Source organism: Hyaena hyaena, unplaced genomic scaffold, assembly GCF_003009895.1.
Source record: "Hyaena hyaena isolate Hyena2069 unplaced genomic scaffold, ASM300989v1 scaffold_63, whole genome shotgun sequence".
NCBI classification, from domain to species: domain Eukaryota; kingdom Metazoa; phylum Chordata; class Mammalia; order Carnivora; family Hyaenidae; genus Hyaena; species Hyaena hyaena.
In genome coordinates, this window is record NW_024080695.1 from 3,994,322 (window position 1) to 4,011,919 (window position 17,598).

The 17,598-nt window shown below is 48.6% G+C and overlaps 1 protein-coding gene across 2 annotated transcripts in view; it reads left to right on the forward strand.

The window, feature by feature from the left end:
• CRMP1 (collapsin response mediator protein 1) overlaps positions 1-17,598 on the forward strand; it is a 76,198-nt gene that overhangs the window by 11,351 nt on the left and 47,249 nt on the right. For both annotated transcript variants that reach the window (XM_039232030.1, XM_039232031.1), the window contains exon 2: positions 15,210-15,298. In XM_039232030.1, coding sequence (XP_039087961.1) covers positions 15,210-15,298 — 89 coding nt within the window. The remainder of the gene's footprint in view (positions 1-15,209; positions 15,299-17,598) is intronic.

Genomic DNA, 17,598 nt, shown 5'->3' on the forward strand with positions numbered 1-17,598 from the left:
AGGGGCTGGTCTGGAAAACAGGAGCACGCAGAAGAGGAGGGACGTGATGGCCGTGGACCTGTGAGGTTGTGGCTTCCCTCACAGGCCCCAGGCACCTGGAACAAGCTTCCAGACCAGGCTTCCCCTGTCTGGCCCTTTGCATTTGTATTCGTTGTGCCCATTCTCCGTGGAGGATCCTTCCCCCGGGGGCTGGGAGCCATGAGCACTCGCACACTCGTAACTGGGGCTTGTCCAACCTCATTGAACACTGGAGGGCTGGGACAGCTTCTCTGGGATCTCAGGAGTGCTCTAGCACGCTGGTGACTCACAGAGGGACCCACAGACAGCGTGGGCAGGTGGATGAATGAAATCAGGTTGTAAATGGTGCTGCTTTGCTGAGCGAGGTTTAAGCCACTCCTGCATTTGACGTTCCTTAACAAATGTCCTATCCGTGGATTTTGTGTTTAGGTGGTTGCCATCCAGAAGAAGGTGGGGGTGGCGTGAAGGGTTTTTTGGAGCCCAGACAGGACCACCCCAGTGGTACTTCGGCAGCGGGGAGAGACCAGATCTGATCTGTGAAGGTGCTTCATCGTATTTCCCACGGAAAAGCTAGATTTTACAATAAGCGCCTTCCATTTAAGTTGGAGCAAATCATAGCACATGTGTCCCCCAGGCCTTGATTGAATAATGATTAGGGTCAGTTCCATGGGAAGACTCAATGGATCTGATACAGAACTGCATAGAGCACACGGGGAGCTGCTGGAGATTTTGTACCTGTCCCCAAATTATGCTGCCCTGTCTTTTGTATCTTATCATATTCATAGGCCCTTAGGGCTGAAGATCTAATAATATATTATTTATACAACCTTAAAAGTCGAAAGGAACCTTTTAAGTTATGTAAAAATTTCAATGTTTGTGTAGTTAAGAAGGCAGGGAATGGTGTCTATTGCTTCTCCGCCGGCCCCCCATCACTCCTCTAGTGTAGGAATTCCAAATACCCTCTCCTTGCATACCTCTAGTGACAAGGAGCTCACCACTGTACTCAGCAGCCTGCTTTATCCTCAGGCAGCTCCATTGTTGGAAAGCTGTTAGGTATGTGGACTGAGAATCTGCTGCTTACTTCTAATCTGCCTTACTTTGCCCTCCAAATGCTCACAGCCCTCCACCTCTTCCACACTGATATTCCTGGATGCTCTGAAAGGTATTTTGTACTTGAATCTTCTCTTTTCCAAAATGGCCCTGGTTCTCTATTCCTCATGGACCATACATTCCAGGTACAATCTTAGGATTTTTCTTTCCTTCTTTTTCCCCTTTCATTTTCTCCTTTTCTCTTTTGTTATCCTTTATTTCTGGACATGCAGAACAAAATAGGCTCAAAATAAACTTTAATCATTGGGTATGTTTAAAAAAATATTTTTAATGTTTATTTATTTATTTATTTATTTTTTAAATGTTTTATTTAGAGACAGCTTGAGCAGGGGAGGGTCAGAGAGAGAGGGAGTCACAGACCGAAACAGGCTCCAGGCTCTGAGCTGGCAGTCAGCACAGAGCCCGACGCGGGGCTTGAACCCACGAACCGCGAGATCCTGACCTAAGCGAAAGTCGGACGCTTAATCGACTAAGCCACCCAGGTGCCCCAATGTTTATTTATTTTTGAGAGAGACAGAGTATGAGTAGGGGAGGGGCATACAGAGAGAGAGGGAGACACAAAATCCGAAGCAGACTCCAGGCTCTAAGCTGTCAGCACAGAGCCTGACATGGGGCTCAAACTCATGAACCACGAGATCATGACCTAAGGCAAAGTCGGATGATTAATCGACTAAGCTACCCAGGTGCCCCACTGGGCATGTTTTAAACTGGCATAAAGACTTTCTAGGGTCACACAGTATTTTTCGTTATAGCTTAAGATCAGTAAGCCTGGGGCACCTGAGTGGCTCAGTAGGTTAAGCATCTGACTTCGGCTCAGGTCATGATCTCACAGTTCAGGGGTTCGAGCCCCACGTCGAACTCTGTGCTGATGGCTCAGAGCCTGGAGCCTGCTGCAGATTCTGTGTCTCTCTGTCTCTTTGCCCTTCCCCCACTCAGGCTATGTCTCTCTGTCTCTCAAAAATAAATAAACATTAAAAAAACTTTCTCGGGTCATAGATACCTTTGAGAAGCTGATAAATGCAATGACATCTTTTTCCTGCTTCCTCAATGCTTGGACACGGAACATTTGGCATAAAAGATTGGACTACCTAGGCCAGTATAATGTATATGAGGTGTACAAAGTGCTTTTACACATAATCTCTAGAAATCCTGTGAGTTGCTACTTTGATTCATTCTGTTGGCAGATGAGGAGACCAAAGCACACAGAGAGGTTAAGTATCTTGCCCCAGGTCACCCAGCTAAGAAGCTCTATGTGAATAAGCTGTAGTCTCTGTTGTGCAGGATCTCCCAGTCTCACGGCAGAGATAGACAGAGACGAGCTGAGGATGAAACATCACAAAGCAACGCTAACCATGAGGTGATGCCTTGTACTGTGGGAACTTCAAGGGTGACGTGTTCCTGGGGTCGGGACCGTGAGCTGGAGGTCAGTGGGTAGAGCAGGTTTGGCAGGAAGGCCAGAGGAAGGCATGGAGATGTGAAGTTGCAGTTTTAGGGAGCCAGTGTGTGGTGAGCCGTGGAATATGGTGGCACAAGCCTGGCGGAAGGGGGATGGGTTGGGCGTAATTTGTCCTGCACGTGAGGACAAGCTGATGAAGGGTTTGAAGGGTTGACATGACATAGTTGCATTTGTGTTTCAGAAAGGTCACTGGCTGTCTTGTGGAAGGGACAAGACAGGCAGCAGGGGGAGAGGCGGCGAGGGCTGATGGGGGGGCAGGTGCGGTGGGAAGTGGGGACCCCCAGGTGCGTGCGAGGACTTTCTGGACCAGATGCAGCACATTCTAGGAAAGACTTGGCTGTGAAGCAAGAATTTAGAGAGAAGTTGAAGATGGAACTGAGCATCTCATTGAGATCTGACTCCCCAGGTTGCAGACTTGAAACACACACACACACACACACACACACACACACACACACACAGTTCTAAGTGCTTGTTCACATGTGAATTCATTTAACTTTCAGAAGAGCTCTTTGCATTGCAGTTGGGAAACTGAGGCTGGGAGAGAGCTTGCCTAGGACACAGGGCTAGTAAGGGTGGGGCCAGCTCCGAGCATGAGCAGTCTGCCTCAGCACCCACGTGCTGAACAGGCTGGCCACTCTGCCTCTTTGTCAAATGAGACAATGAGCATCTAGACTCTTCCCATGTTTTGGCTATTGTTGAGACTACTGCTACGAACATCTGGGTACATGCGCCCCTATGCATCAGCACTCCTGTGTCCCTTGGGTAAATTCCTAGCAGTGCTACTGCTGGGTCCTAGGGGAGTTCTATTGTTAGTTTTTTGAGGAACCTCCACACTATTTTCCAGAGGGGCTGCCCCAGCTTACATTCCCACCAACAGAACCTACGTGTCCATCAACTGACGAATGGATCAAGAAGATGTGGTTTATCTATACCATGGAATACTACGTGGCAATGAGAAAGAATGGAATCTGGCCATGTGTAGCAACATGGATGGAACTTGAGGGTGTTACGCTGAGCGAAATAAGTCAGGCAGAGAAGGACAGATACCATACGTTTGCACATACAGGTGGATTAGGAGGAACTTAACGGAGGACCGTGGGGGAGGAGAAGGGGAAAAATAGCTGGGGAGAGGGAGGGAGGCAAACCATGAGAGACTCTTGAATGCTGAGAACAAACTGAGGACTGATGGGTGTTGGGGGGGAGGGGGAAGATGGGCATGGAGGAGGGCACTTGTGGAGATGAGCACTGGGTGTTATATGGAAACCAATTTGACAATAAGCTATTTAAGAAAAAAACAACAACAAACGAGACAATGAGCGTGACAGCATGTGGCTCACAGGACACATTGCCAATGTTTATTAGGCGACTACACCTCTGCATTTAGTAGCTCCCCTCCCTGGAGCCCTTTGCAACTCCCAGAGCCCTGTGATCTGCCTTCCCCCCTTTGGGCTATAATGCGGCAATTCTCTCAGGAGGTCATGTGAGTGCATGGCCTTGGGAATGTGCTTGATAAGTAGCTGAATGTGTATCCATGTCCCACTCTTGCTTATCCCCATTGCACCGAGGAAGGAACTGAGGCTCAGACACGTTAACCAGGTACAATGAGGAGAACAGGGGGCAATGGGGCTGTCACTTTGTTAGTTGCCAGGTGGAACTAGGTTCAAATCAGGAAGCACCATCTCCTGGCTGTGTGACTTTGAGAAATTACTTCACTTCTCTTATTTGTAGCAATCAGACACACTTCCTTTTTCTTTCTTTTTTTAAGTTTATTTATTTTAAGAGAGACAGCACGAGATGGGGAGAGGCAGGGGCCGAGAGAGAGGGAGACAGAGAATCCCAAGCAGGCTCCACACTGTCAGCGCAGAGCCCGACATGGGGCTCAAACCCACGAACCTTGAGATCATGACCCAAGCCAAGAGTTGGCCGCTTAACCGACTGAGCCACCCAGGCGCCCCGGTCATACCCACTTCTTAAGATAACTTAAAAATTAAAAATGAATGCAGAGCTGACACTTAGTATGCACTCAGGCATGCGATTTCCTTAAAGAGACAGGATTTCTGTTCAGATTGCTTTATACAAGGTGGAAAGCAGAGACAAGGAGACACAGAGGCCGGTCCCGACATAGATACAGAAATAGTTGGCATCATTGTCCTTTGGGGCAGCTCACTCCTGGGCTCATCCCTGGGGCGTGTTATTTTAAAACCAGATGTTCAGCCAGTCAGGGAGTATTTCCTGAATGTTTGCCAGTATCATGGGACCTGAGATTTTGCTGTGAAAACTGCAGTTGTCATGGAAATGGGCCTCGGCTTCCAGAGAAGGCCTGCAATCCATGGGGACCCCCTGTATTCCTGATTCATGAAGGAGGAAAATGCCACTGTGCTCTGCCCATGCGAAGGGAGAGCAAATGTGTGTTAATTAGATTGGGTCTCAGGCCTGTTGCCCCTTCTTGGGCTGCCTTCCTGGAAAGTGCGGCGAAGGGCTGCTGGCTGACGGCCTGTCCCCCGAGGCAGAATCAAAGGCAAACGGGGCTGGTTTTCTGTGAATGAATAAGAATGTGCAGCAGCTGCACTGAGATCTGCAAGGGAGGCCTGGGAGGAAGGGGGCTCTGGTTATTAAAGGTGGGGACTGAGTCATGGACTCTGAAGCATTTGAGCTGGAAAATCCCTCAGGTAGCTCTCAACATAGAACCTTTTTCTCTTCTTTTCTTTTGTTTAGAGGGAGAGAAAGAGAGTGGGGGAAGGTCAGAGGGAGAGGGAGAGAGAGAGAGGAGAGAGAGAGAGAGAGAGAGAATCTTAAGCAGGCTCCACAGTCAGCAGAGCCTGATATGGGGCTTGATCCCATGACCCTGGGATCATGGCCTAAGCCAAAATTAAGAGTGGGATGTGCAGGGTGCCTGAGTGGCTCAGTTGGATAAGCATCTAACTCTTGATTTTGGCTCAGGTCATGATCTCACAGTTTGTGACATCAGGCCCCGCGTCCAGCTCTGTATTGACAGTGCAGAGCCTGCTTGGGATTCTCTCTCTCTCTCTCTCTCTCTCTCTCTCTCTCTGCCCCTCCCCAACTCATGCTGTCTCTCTCTGTGTCTCTCAAAACAAATAAATTTTTTAAAAAAGAGTGGGATGCTCATCTGACTGAACCACCCAGGCAGCCCTCAGCACAGAATCTTGATGGCGTATCAATATGCTTTGACACAATAATGCCATATAAACAAACAGCCTTGTAATTCTGTGACTTACAGCTCGAAGTATTATTGCTCTTAGGTCTGTGGGTGGTAGAAGCTTATTAGCAGAGCTCGGCCAGATTTGTCATCAGGCTTCTGTTCTCCTCATATCATCTTCTTCTGGGACTCCGAATGAAGGAGGCTGCACCCTCGGGCATGCGGTTTTTCATGACAGAGGATGGACTGTCAAGAGATGAAGCTGAATCCCACTGCCTCTTGAAGCTTGTGCTCAGACTGGTGCCCTCGCATCCACTCTCATTCTGTTGGTCAAAGCAAGGCACGTGGGTGTGCCCTCATCTGGTGGGGCAGGAGAGCACTGCACCCACATTGGAGCATGCCAAGGTGGGGAGGGAACAGAGAGAATTGTAAAGCACAATCTACCACAGAGGGTCTACATCAGGATTACCTGGGAGTGTTTATTAGGAACAAATTCCTGGCCTGTAAGTTACATCTGGTAAATGAAATTCTTGGCAAAAGCGCCTGGATTGGAATTTTTAGGAGGCAATCCCAATGGATTTTGAGGATCATCTAGGCTTGGGTGCCGTGTTGTAAGTTGTACACGCATGAATGAGATGTGCTTTCCTGTCCTATTGAATCTTTGAGTTGTAAACATAAGCCTCAGCATTAGTGGCTTGTAGAGTTTGAAGGACTGGTAGCTTTGAAAACTTACCTTGACATTTCTTTTGTCTTAGAGAATGCAGCTCAATGCATGGGCAAGCACATTTCTATCAAAACGGGGCATCCCTGATCTTCCTGAGACTCATTTCCATGCCAGCCCTTCAGGGGAAGAGATTCTTCATTTTGACAAGGGGTGGCTGGTCATTTAGTTACTCTGAGCCCCTTCCCACTGATGAGCCAGGCAGCCTCATCAGAATCTGTATGTACCCAGACATCCTTGGTGGACCTGCCTTCTCACTGTGAAGACCATACCTCCTACCCTAACCCTAATCCTCTGAGATCCTTTTTTGATACATACTGTTTATTGACTTCAGATTCCAATGTCTACATTGTGAAGCATCATAGGAGAGGGGATATGGGACCCCATGCCTCCCTCAACTTCTTGGGGTGGGAGAATTAAGGTATGGCAAGGATGGTACTATGCGTTAAAAGTATTTGGAACCAATCACATACATTGTGAAGCATAAGTCACAATTGTTTTTGTTCTCTGAGAATGTACAGGCTACAAAATTCCAATGAGCTGAGCAAGGAGAACAGTGAGGAGCTCCAAGGCTGGAGGAGGGATCTCAGCATCCCAGAGTTGGGAGAAACCTTGCTATCCTCATGACCAATGACGTGTCAGGACCACGGACAGCACACAACTTGCCCTTTCCATTCCTTGTTTCTCTCTGGAACTTTGGGACCACTGTGTCTGTGTATATACTATTTATTTTGCTGGAATGCTCCACTTCTCCCCCCTTTTTGACTTCATGAACTTCTCATATTTCGGAACCCAGCTTAAATGACCCCTCCTTGATGTTACTGTCTTTCCCTGTCTGTGCAATAACAGCTTTGGTTTTCTGCTGTCTTCCAGTTGATAAACTAGTGATTTGGGGGCTGATTTGATTAGAACTGCACCTCTCTTTTCTTCCAAGCCTCCCTTCATGGATCTTCCATCCCTCTGACTTTGTGGTGGAGATGACAGATTTCACTGCCAGCAAGCAGGAGGGAGAACAGAATGCAGGGAGGTTTCATGTTTCATCCACTCAAGGATAGACAATGATGCAAACATTTTGCTGTGACCCAGACCTCCCCTAGCTGAGGCTGCCTATTGTTTGCTTTGCTGTTGTATGGGTAAGCATGGCTGAAGCGTTAAGGGCTAATTTTTGTAAGCAGCAATCAACACAGTACTTAGTGTTTGTGAAGACAATGAAGGCGTCCCGCCAACACCAGCTCCCTCCCAGTTGAGGCTGGATGCAAGATAATAGCGGGTTTGAAGACAAGCCCTCCCCTGCTCTGAGCTTCTCCTCTGACTCAAAGGACCCTTGGCAGAGATGTGATTCCTGCCCAGAACCAAGGCTTAGGCGGCCCTTCCTGAGAGCTCTTTCAGCGTCATCTGTGTTGTACAGGCTTTGCACTAAAGCTGCGTCTATTCCCAGGCAGTAAGCTTAAGCTTTCAGGGAATTTTAAAAGCAGAAAAAGAGATGTCTGATGTGTCAGTCTGCTCTTTTCTCCTGTTCTGCGTTTCTTGCCCCACCCCCACTTCCTCCCTTCCTTTCTTCTCTCTCTCTCTCTCGTCCATTTTCCTTCCTCTTTATCTCCCACTCTTTTCCTCCCTCTCTCTCTTTTCAAACATTCTCTTCTTTTATCTCCCTTTCTCCTTGCCTCCTGTCTGTCTCCCTCTCTCCTCCTGCTCAGCAAACATTTGTTAAATACCCCTGGATGGTCCCTGAGATCCAGAGATGAATCACCCCAGGAACTGCTGGTCAGCAAGGGATGTCCAGCCCTACAGAAGATGGACACATGAGCCATGACCATGACAGGTGCTCAGTCTTGTAACAGAGGGTGTGCAAGGGGGAGTGGGACATGGGGGCACCCCATAATCTCTGCTGGGGGGAGACTATTACTGCTAGAAAGATCTACTCTCCCCACTGAATTACTACCATATAGAGAGTTTGGTATTTTGCATTTTCACCTAACACTTTATTGTCCAGCACTTTTGTCTGTCCTTAAAAATTCCTGGGAAAGGAGAGCCTGAGTGGCTCAGTCAGCTAAGCGTCCGACTTAGGCTCAGGTCATGATCTCACGGTTCATGGGTTCGAGTCCCGCGTCGGGCTCTGTGCTGACAGGTAGCTCAGAGCCTGGAGCCTGTTTCAGATTCTGTGTCTCCCTCTCTCTCTGACCCTCCCCTGCTCACGCTGTCTCTCTCTCTCTCAGAAATAAGTAAAATATTAAAAAATTAAAAAATATTCCTAGGAAATATTTTAGTAGATAAATGACAACCCATTAGTGGTGTGGTTATATGATTAAAATTAATTCTGGATCATACTTTTATGTATAACCCTTTGATCCTGTTTGGGGATATTTTCCTGAGGACAGATTCCCAGCACTGAATTTTTAGATCAAAAATCATGAACAATTTTAAGGCCCTTGATATGTTTTGCAAAAGTGTCTAGTGCTTATTCTCATTGAGAAACCCCCGCTTTGAGGAAACGAATCAGTTTCCCTTTTTCTACATCTGCCCAGTATTTATGTGATGTCTCGGCTTAGAAGCTTCTGTTAAGTTTGAGTTCTTTGAAGAAAACCCTTTCGCGATCATGGGGACCAGCCCAGACTCCACTCCTCACATGGCATTAGAGTCCCGTGGGCTGGCATCTAAATACCTCTCCAAGTCCCTACCCTGAGGTCCTATGTCAGCCAGATAAAACCATGTATGTGTCCCCCAGCACACCCTGTCCCTCTGTGCCTGTCCCCATGTCACACCTCTTTCTGTAGTCTCTTCTCCTTTGCCACGTGGCTAATTCCCACTCCTGCTTCCAGCTTAGATAAGCGTTTTTCCCCCTGGAAGAGCTGGAATCGGGGCACCTCTGTGCTCCTGGAAGTCTCTGCTCTTCCCTCTGCCCCAGCCCTTCTGGTCTCCCCCACTGGCTGAGAACTCCTTAAGGCCAAGTGTTATTTCTTTTAGCTGCGCATACTCCTTCCTTAAATATGTATTGAGCGTAGCTCCTGCTATAGAAAATGGCAAAGAAAAAACAATGTGTGACTCTATTGAGTAGTTACACATACCAGGCCAGTGCTAAGTGCTTTATGTATATACCCCGTGGACTTTTCCCAACAGCCTTATGAGGCAGGGGCAATTGTCCCCATTTGCAGATGAGGAAACTGAGGCTAGGAGAGGTTAAGTCACATGGATAAGAAGGTGACAGAGACTGGAACTTGCATCTGACTCTGGACAGTCTGTTCTTACATAACGCCGATCCAATGACATGAGCCATACTGAGCATACTTCCCTTTAGGTCACTGCTGTCACCATGGAATGAATGGAGGTCTCTGGCATACTCTAGCTGTTGGGCTTTTGTTGAATTTTTAATGAAGTATTTCATTTTCTTCAAAGAACTGAAATGGCGATTGTGATACAGAATAATTGTCCTTGCTCACATGTGCTATCTGTGAGAGGCAGGGCATTATTAATTTTCTTTTAAATGTGTGACTTTTGGGTTGATAAATTCTTAAAAAGTATGAGCCATCAGATTCGCTCTTCTTGGTGTGAGATTTTACACTCAGATTTCCTGCATGGAAAAAGGAGCCCTGGAATGCTAGCTAGGTCCTTGGGTCACAGTCATTTGGTATTTTCTAAATTACATCTGATTATGGATGGCATGGATTCTAGAGTGTGAAAATGCTTTTTTTAAAATGTGCTTTTTAAATGTTTATTATTGAGAGACAGAGCAAGAGCAAGAGAGCACATGAGTGTGTGTGTGAGCTCTTGGGGGAGGGGCAGAGAGAGAAGGAGACAGGATCTGAAGTGGGCTCTGTACTGTCAGCACGGAGCTGATGTGGGACTCCAACGCATGAACTGTGAGATCATGACCTGAGCTGAAGTCAGACACTTAATCGACTGAGCCACCCACACCCCTAGAGTATGAAAATATTTTAAGATGTGACAGAAGAAATATTTAAGATGTGTTTGAGGGAGCGGATGCTGGGCAGGAAGTTAGGGAGCCTTGGGTCTAACCCGTACCCATTAGTTGTGTGAGCATGGGAGGCCACCCTGTCTCTAAGCGCCATTTCCATCTGAGATCAGATCAGATCCAACATTCATAAGAACCACTCAGTGCAAACAGGCTTGGGTTAGCGTAGAGCATAGCTCTTGTGAAGTGCAATTCCCAAGGCATCGTCTGGGAAAGTACCCTTATCAAACTTTGCACACAACGAAAGGATCTATGTTTGGAAAAGATGTAAGTGCAATCCCCCTCTTGCATATTCATGTTACCCATCAACAGAGTAAAGGATCTGGGCTCCTCTCATATAGACCATCTTTTGTTTCTGCCTAACCCAGAATTTTCTAAACTCACTACCCCTGGGAATCCCCTTTGGGAATAACATCTGCTTAAACCCCTCTGAGCTAGAATCCCAAAGAACATGATCCTGAACATGCCAATTAAAAGGCAAAGGCACTGCTAATTTTAAGGAAGAAAAGCAGGGAGTCACATCAGTTCTTGGCTTATTAGGGACTTACTGTTTTAGAAATACACTTGCACCTGAGAACATCGGAGCTCAGACCCTTGCAGTAGCTGCATACAGTATCAGCTGGTAGTTGGGGAGGAGGTGGATTTGAATACAACCGGCACCATCTGATTCTAGAAAGAGCAGGGTGGGGCTGATCTTCTGGTGTGCAGTGCATTAAATACCACCTTTCAGGCTGAGCCTGAAAAGCCCTCTATTAAATGTGACAAAGCAGACAGCTGCCTGCGGGAGGCCACGCTCTGGAAGCCATGCACCAGCTGCTGCTGCTGACTCACATTTCCCTGTTTTATGGTGCCCAGGAAAACCTCCACACAAACTGGTCTCTGTTTCTGGGTGTGCAGAGCCCATGCCTCCCCGTTCCCTTGGTACCGGAGTATCCTTCCTGGGAATGTGCAGATCATGGCTGGCTTCTATCTTAGAGCTAAGAGACAGGTTGTAGGGCCTGGGAGGGGTTGAGCTTGAAGACAGAGGCTCTCCTGCTGTGGAATAAGATGTGCTGGTTCATACCTGTCTCCCTTGCCTCATGGCTTGTAGTTCTTTGTCTCATGGCTCTGATACCTTTTCTCTCCATCTTAATCCATTCATCCTTCAAGAATCAGTTCAGGGATCCATCTGTCTGTCCATTCATCCATCCGTCCGTCCATCCGTCCATCCATCCACTCATTCATCCATCTGTCTCTCTATCCATCTGCCTATCCATCTGTTATCCGTCCATTCATCTGTCCATCTATCCATACATCCATCCATCCATCCATCTACCTGTCTACCCCTCTATCCCTCCATCTGCCTGTCCATCCATCCATCCATCCATCCGTCCATCTGTCCATCCATCCATCTGTCCATCCATCTGTCCTTCCGTCCGTCCATCCGTCCATCCATCCATCCGTCTGCCCGTCCGTCCATCCGTCCATCCATCCGTCCATCCATCCGTCCGTCCATCCATCCATCTATCCATCCATCTGGCCAGGTTATGTCTAAGGTATAGGAGATGCAGCCCTGAAGAAAATAGATGAAATCTCTACCCCTGTGAAGCTAACAGTCTTGTAAGGACATTTTCAGGGCACAGCTGTAGGTGCTCCATCTGTCTACATCAGCTTGTATACAGGTGTCCCCTGTGAGTTGTGTCTGGCACAGGCAGTGGGGGACCACCACAGCTCTGATGTCAGTGGGCAAGTCACATTTTAGACAAACGTAGATACATAGTGTGTGGGATGCACTGTAGTAGGGGCTATGAAGCAAAGTGGGCAGGGGCTGTGGGGTTTGCTGTTCCAAACAGAGCAGGCAGCGGGAGGGCTCTCAGGTGAGTGACACTAAACAGAGACCTGAAGCAAGTGAGAAGGTAAATTTTGCCTGGGTGGTGGGATTCCATATTAAGTAGGGTCTCACCGACCTTGGCTTTCACTCTGAAGGAAATATAGTGCCAATGCAAGATGCCACCAGAGGGTTCTAAGCCGGAGGCTGTGTGCTCTATTTCTGCTCAACAGGGCTCCCCTAATTCTTTAGCTTGGGTTAACCCTTCTTCTCTGGGCTTGTACAGTATCCTCTGCCTTCTTCTCTGGTTGATGCCATGTGCATTCTGTACCATTCTTTAGAGGATCTGGGTAAGATCAAGCCCCAGTTAACCCCAGTAGTAGCCAGATCAGTGAGCACCCTGCATTGGATTTCTGTGCCTAACCCTTCTTCCTCATGACCGTTCTTGCAGTCACTTTCCATATCCACGATCTGCCTCCAATCCTTACCTCAGGCTCTGCGTTCAGGGAAACCCATGGAAGACACTCCCTCAGAAGTAGCTGCCCTCGATTTTTAAAAAAATATTTAAAAAAAAATTTTTTTTTTTTATGTTTTATTTATATCTAGGAGAGAGAGAGAGAGAGACAGCATGAGCAGGGGAGGGTCAGAGAGAGAGGGAGTCACAGACCGAAACAGGCTCCAGGCTCTGAGCTGGCAGTCAGCACAGAGCCCGACGCGGGGCTCGAACCCACGAACCCCGAGATCATGACCTAAGCGAAAGTCGGACACTTAACCGACTAAGCCACCCAGGCGCCCCTAAAAAAATATTTTTAATAGTTTATTTATTTTTGAGACAGAGAGTTACAGAGCACGAATGGGGGAGGGGCAGAGAGAGAGGGAGACACAGAATCCGAAACAGGCTCCAGGCTCTGAGCTGTCAGCACAGAACCTGATGCAGGGCTTGAACCCATGACCTGCGAGATCATGACCTGAGCTGAAGTTGGATGCTCAACCAACTGAGCCACCCAGGCGCCCCCTGCCCTGAATGGTTAATGTCTGTTTACTCTGTCTCTGTACCCAAGGCCTGAGGCTTAAGGGCAGAGAGGCTGTGATTTATTTATTCATTGCCACATCTCTGGCTAGGAGATAGTGCAAGTAGAAAATAAGCAGATGGCAAAAAAAAAAAAAAAAAAAAAAAATTCAGTCTCCAAGAAATGCAAATGAACAGTTATTAACGATAACCAAAGGTGCTTGGTGATTTTATGCAAGGCAAATAGGGGCAATACTTTTGGGAATCTATCTCATCATGTTTATCAAGAGCCATAAACGAGGTTTATACTGTGTGACCTAGTTGTTATGCCTCTGAGAACCAAGCCTAAGAAGTCAAGCTGAGGGAAACACTTTGTGTGTGGAGATGCTCACGGACACTCATTGCAGCAATGTCACCAGTGCAAAAACTCAAAAATAACTCCGATGCCCAAAAGTAGGGAGATAATGAGACAATTTATTGTGTATCCATACGGTGGAATACTTTGTAGACACTTAGGGTTATGAAGAACCTGTAATAACTTGGGATACCCTTATGGCAAAATGCAGAAAAGGACACAGTTGTGTTCTTTTGGGCTTCTAGAATTTGCTGTGGTGGGTTTTTTTTTGTTTGTTTGTTTTGTTTTTGTTTTTTTTACTGCTTCTGGGCCTTGGCTACCAGTTCTCTCTGCCCAGACACTGAGAGTTTGCCCTACCTGGACTTCTTTCCACTGGTTGTTTGGAACAATTTATCTCAACTTATTTTCTAGGGATGAGCTGGTCTTGCCTGGCCCCTGGTTAGGGGGACAGCTCCTTAACTTTGCTCACATGGTGGGGACCCACCTCCCTTTTCCTCCTGTAACCCCCTGCACCCAAGGCTTGTAAAGCCTCTGCCTCTTCATCCATCATTTCCACTAGGACACATTCCCTGGCCCTGGGCTGGGAGCCGAGGCAGTGCGCCAGCATCTGATGGGGTCACAGATGAGTGAATGGGTGCGTGCATTATGGTCATCAACACGAGGATTTGCAGAAAACGGTAGAGAGAAACATCAGAATGTTGACTGGAGGTCATTCCGGGGTGGTTGTGTTTATTTTATAGTCTTTCTGTTAGTTTTTAAAAGGTCTCTACATTGAGTTTTATTATATTCAATAATAATGACTTAAGACACTATGTTCTACGAATGACCCAGTTTCTGCAACAAATGCATGGCGTCCGAGAGGGAGGGGGGAGGGACAGATCCCATGCAGGGTGGGGGCTGTGGGCGGATTCCCACTCAAACCACCCATGGTAAACGCACATTTCTGAGACAGCCAAGTAAAATTGAGCGTGGCCCATTAACTGATACGGAGGAATTAACGTCAGTTGGGTCTGCTGAGATGATAGTTAGGGTTTCTTAAAAAACTCTTTAGGACGCTCAGGTGGCTCAGTTGGTTAAGCATCCGAGTCTTGGTTTCATCTCAGGTCATGATTTTTGTGAATTCAAGCCCCACGTTGGGTTCTGTGCTGGCAGTGCAGAGCCTGCTTGGGAATCTCTCTCTCTCTCTCTCTCTCTCTCTCTCTCTCTGTCTCTTTCTCTCTCTCTCTCCCTCTCCCTCTCTGTCCCTCCCCCACTCAGGCTGCCTCTGTCTCTCAAAATATAAACAAATGTAAAACAATTTTTTAAACTCCTTAATGGTCAGAAATATATACTGAAGTATTTACAGGTGACATGATACAGTGTTGGGGATTTTATTGTAAAATACCCCAGCAAACATAAAACAGAGGTATTGGTGGGGGGCGCAGCATAGGTGAAATATGAATGGCAGAATGTTGAAGGTTTTGAGTCTGGGTGATGGGTGTGAGGGGGCTTTTTTATGCCATTTCTTTACTTTCGAAACTATTTGGATAATTTTATATTAAAAGTTAAAAAATAATTCTTGGCTTTTCCCTAACGACATTTAATACTCTGCTTGGGTTTTCAGAGTGACCGACTCCTCATCAAAGGTGGACGAATCATCAATGACGACCAGTCCTTCTATGCTGATGTCTACCTTGAAGACGGACTTATAAAGTGGGTTGACCAAAACACAGCTTTTTAAAAAAAAAAGATTTTATTTTTTAAGTAACCTCTGCACCCAATGTGGGGCTCAAACTTACAACCTTGAGATCAAGAGTCACACGTTTAACCGAATGAGCCAGGCAGCACCCCCACCAAAACAAAACATCATTTAAGGAGCCGGTCTCCCCAGGCTACCTGGCCCTTAGAGGGAACGGACAGCTGGCATTCTGTCCCCGAATGACTGCGCTATGTCCTGTGAATAGCAGGGATGGAGACATTTGAGGAGGGACAAGGTCCAAGCCACTGGTGGGGAGGGGGCTAGCAGTCACTGAGTGCCTCTGCCGTGCAAGCCTCCTGCAGGCCCTCAGATGCACGGGGAGTTGTGATGGGCACCTGCTGGCGCCTGCCCTGTTGCAGGAAACGGCGGGCAAATCGGGTAAAACAGCTCCCCCACATTGTGGCGTCAGTGAGGGGGCAAGCACAGGCGTCAGTCTAGTTCACAGGACTGAATTCACCGCTTTTTCTTCCACCTGCCCAGAATTTCTGGATTGGGTTGAGGAGGGCGGGAGAGAAAGGAAGGATGTTAGGACAGGGCCGTGGCCCTTAAAGAAAAGACATGCCTCGGGACGGAAGTCGCCTGCACTGTTTCCCTGTCGGCTTCCTCTCTAGCACTGACATCCCGGTGCGGCCAGCTGCTCGGTCACTTTAATGGAGAACCCCAGCTGGGCGCCTTCAACAATAGAACTTCGCTTGTCACAGATCTCGAGGCTGGAAGTTCTGGGTCAAGGTTACGGCAGGGGTGGTTCCTTCTGAGGCCTCTCTCCTTGGCTTGCGGATGGCGATCTTCTCGCTGTCCTCCTGAGGGCGTCCCTCTCCGCGCACGCACTCCCGGGGTCTCTTCCTCTTCTTACAAGGACACCAGTCCCGTTGGATCAGGGTCCCTCCCCAAGGGCCTCATGCTAATTTACTTGCCTCGATAAAGGCCCTCTCTCCAAGTAAGTCACACTCTCAGATGCAGGAGGTCAGGGCTTCAACATCAAGTTTGGGGGAGGGCACAGTCCACACAGTGGTTTGGATGTGGCCCCCACATTTCACCGGCTCGTAATGGAGAGGTTCGGCTCTTTTTCTTTTGTGGGACCGGTGCCCCGGATCTGCTCCCTGATCAGCATTTCCCCCTGGAGTCTGGAAAAGTAGGAGCCGGAGACTCAGTATCCAGCTGGGGCTGCGGGCACGGGAAGGAAAGGCAGAGGGGAACGTGCGTGAGGTGAAGGTCAGACAGGAATGGGGTCTGTTAACAGGACCATCTGGCCCATGTAGGCTTTGATGGGGGGGGCAGGGGAGGAGGGGGGGGGATGAGGGGCAGGAGGAGCCCTTCTCTGCCCCCCTCTGCCTACCCCAACTCCAGCCCCAGACTCCAACCATTTCAAGTCCAGCCCAAGCCTCTGTTTTTCCAGGTGATTCCCTCCTCTTACTTCCTCGCAGCCACACTGCAAACATGGTACCCCAGAGCCAGCCCAGCAGCCCTCGCCTGCAGCCCTGCACCCATAAATCCTCTGCTGGAAACACCTTGCCCTTCCCTCATTCTCATTCATCGCCCCATTCCCCAGCCCCTGTTTGTCCTATGGGTCCGGCTTGTGCAGCTCCTCCTCCAGGAAGCCTTCCCAGACCACCACGCTGGAAGCATACTTCTGCTGGCCAGCCTGCGTGCCAGTCCCCACCCTCCTCATGCTGCACGTGGCCCTGACTAGGGACCCCGCCTTAGGGCCTCCCCACCTGGGGCCTGGCCCAGTGCCGGGTACAGACAGGTACCAGGAGTATTGACTGGAAGCAAAGCAGAGGAACCCTGACCCGTCAGTGCAGGACCTTGGTCTCGGCCACAGTACAGCTTGGATGAGTGAGATCCCCCCCACGTGTGCCAGGGGGGTGAGGTCCCTAGGTCAACCCTCTGCTTAGAGAAGGAGATGGCTACTCCAGGGTAAACCCTGATTTGTGGGCCTGGGGGGTTTTGGGGCATGAGGGGTAGAGGATGCTGACACTTTTGGGGGACCACCTTCCCACCAGCCTCACGGGGTTTGACGTTAGCCCCCCAAGAGCCTTGCAGTCCAGGATGTATGCATGCAGCAAAAGCTCACTGGCTGAGCTGCATTGATGAAGCGCTTGCTGTATATGTGTATGCAGATGAGCCTCCGGATGGTCAAGAGGAGCACGGACCGCAGCTGGCCGGGAAGCAGGTGTGGGAGGGCTGAGACCCCAAGGGACCACCCGGCATGTGGATGCTCAGTTATTTCCCTTCCCTTTGATGGAACCCCGAG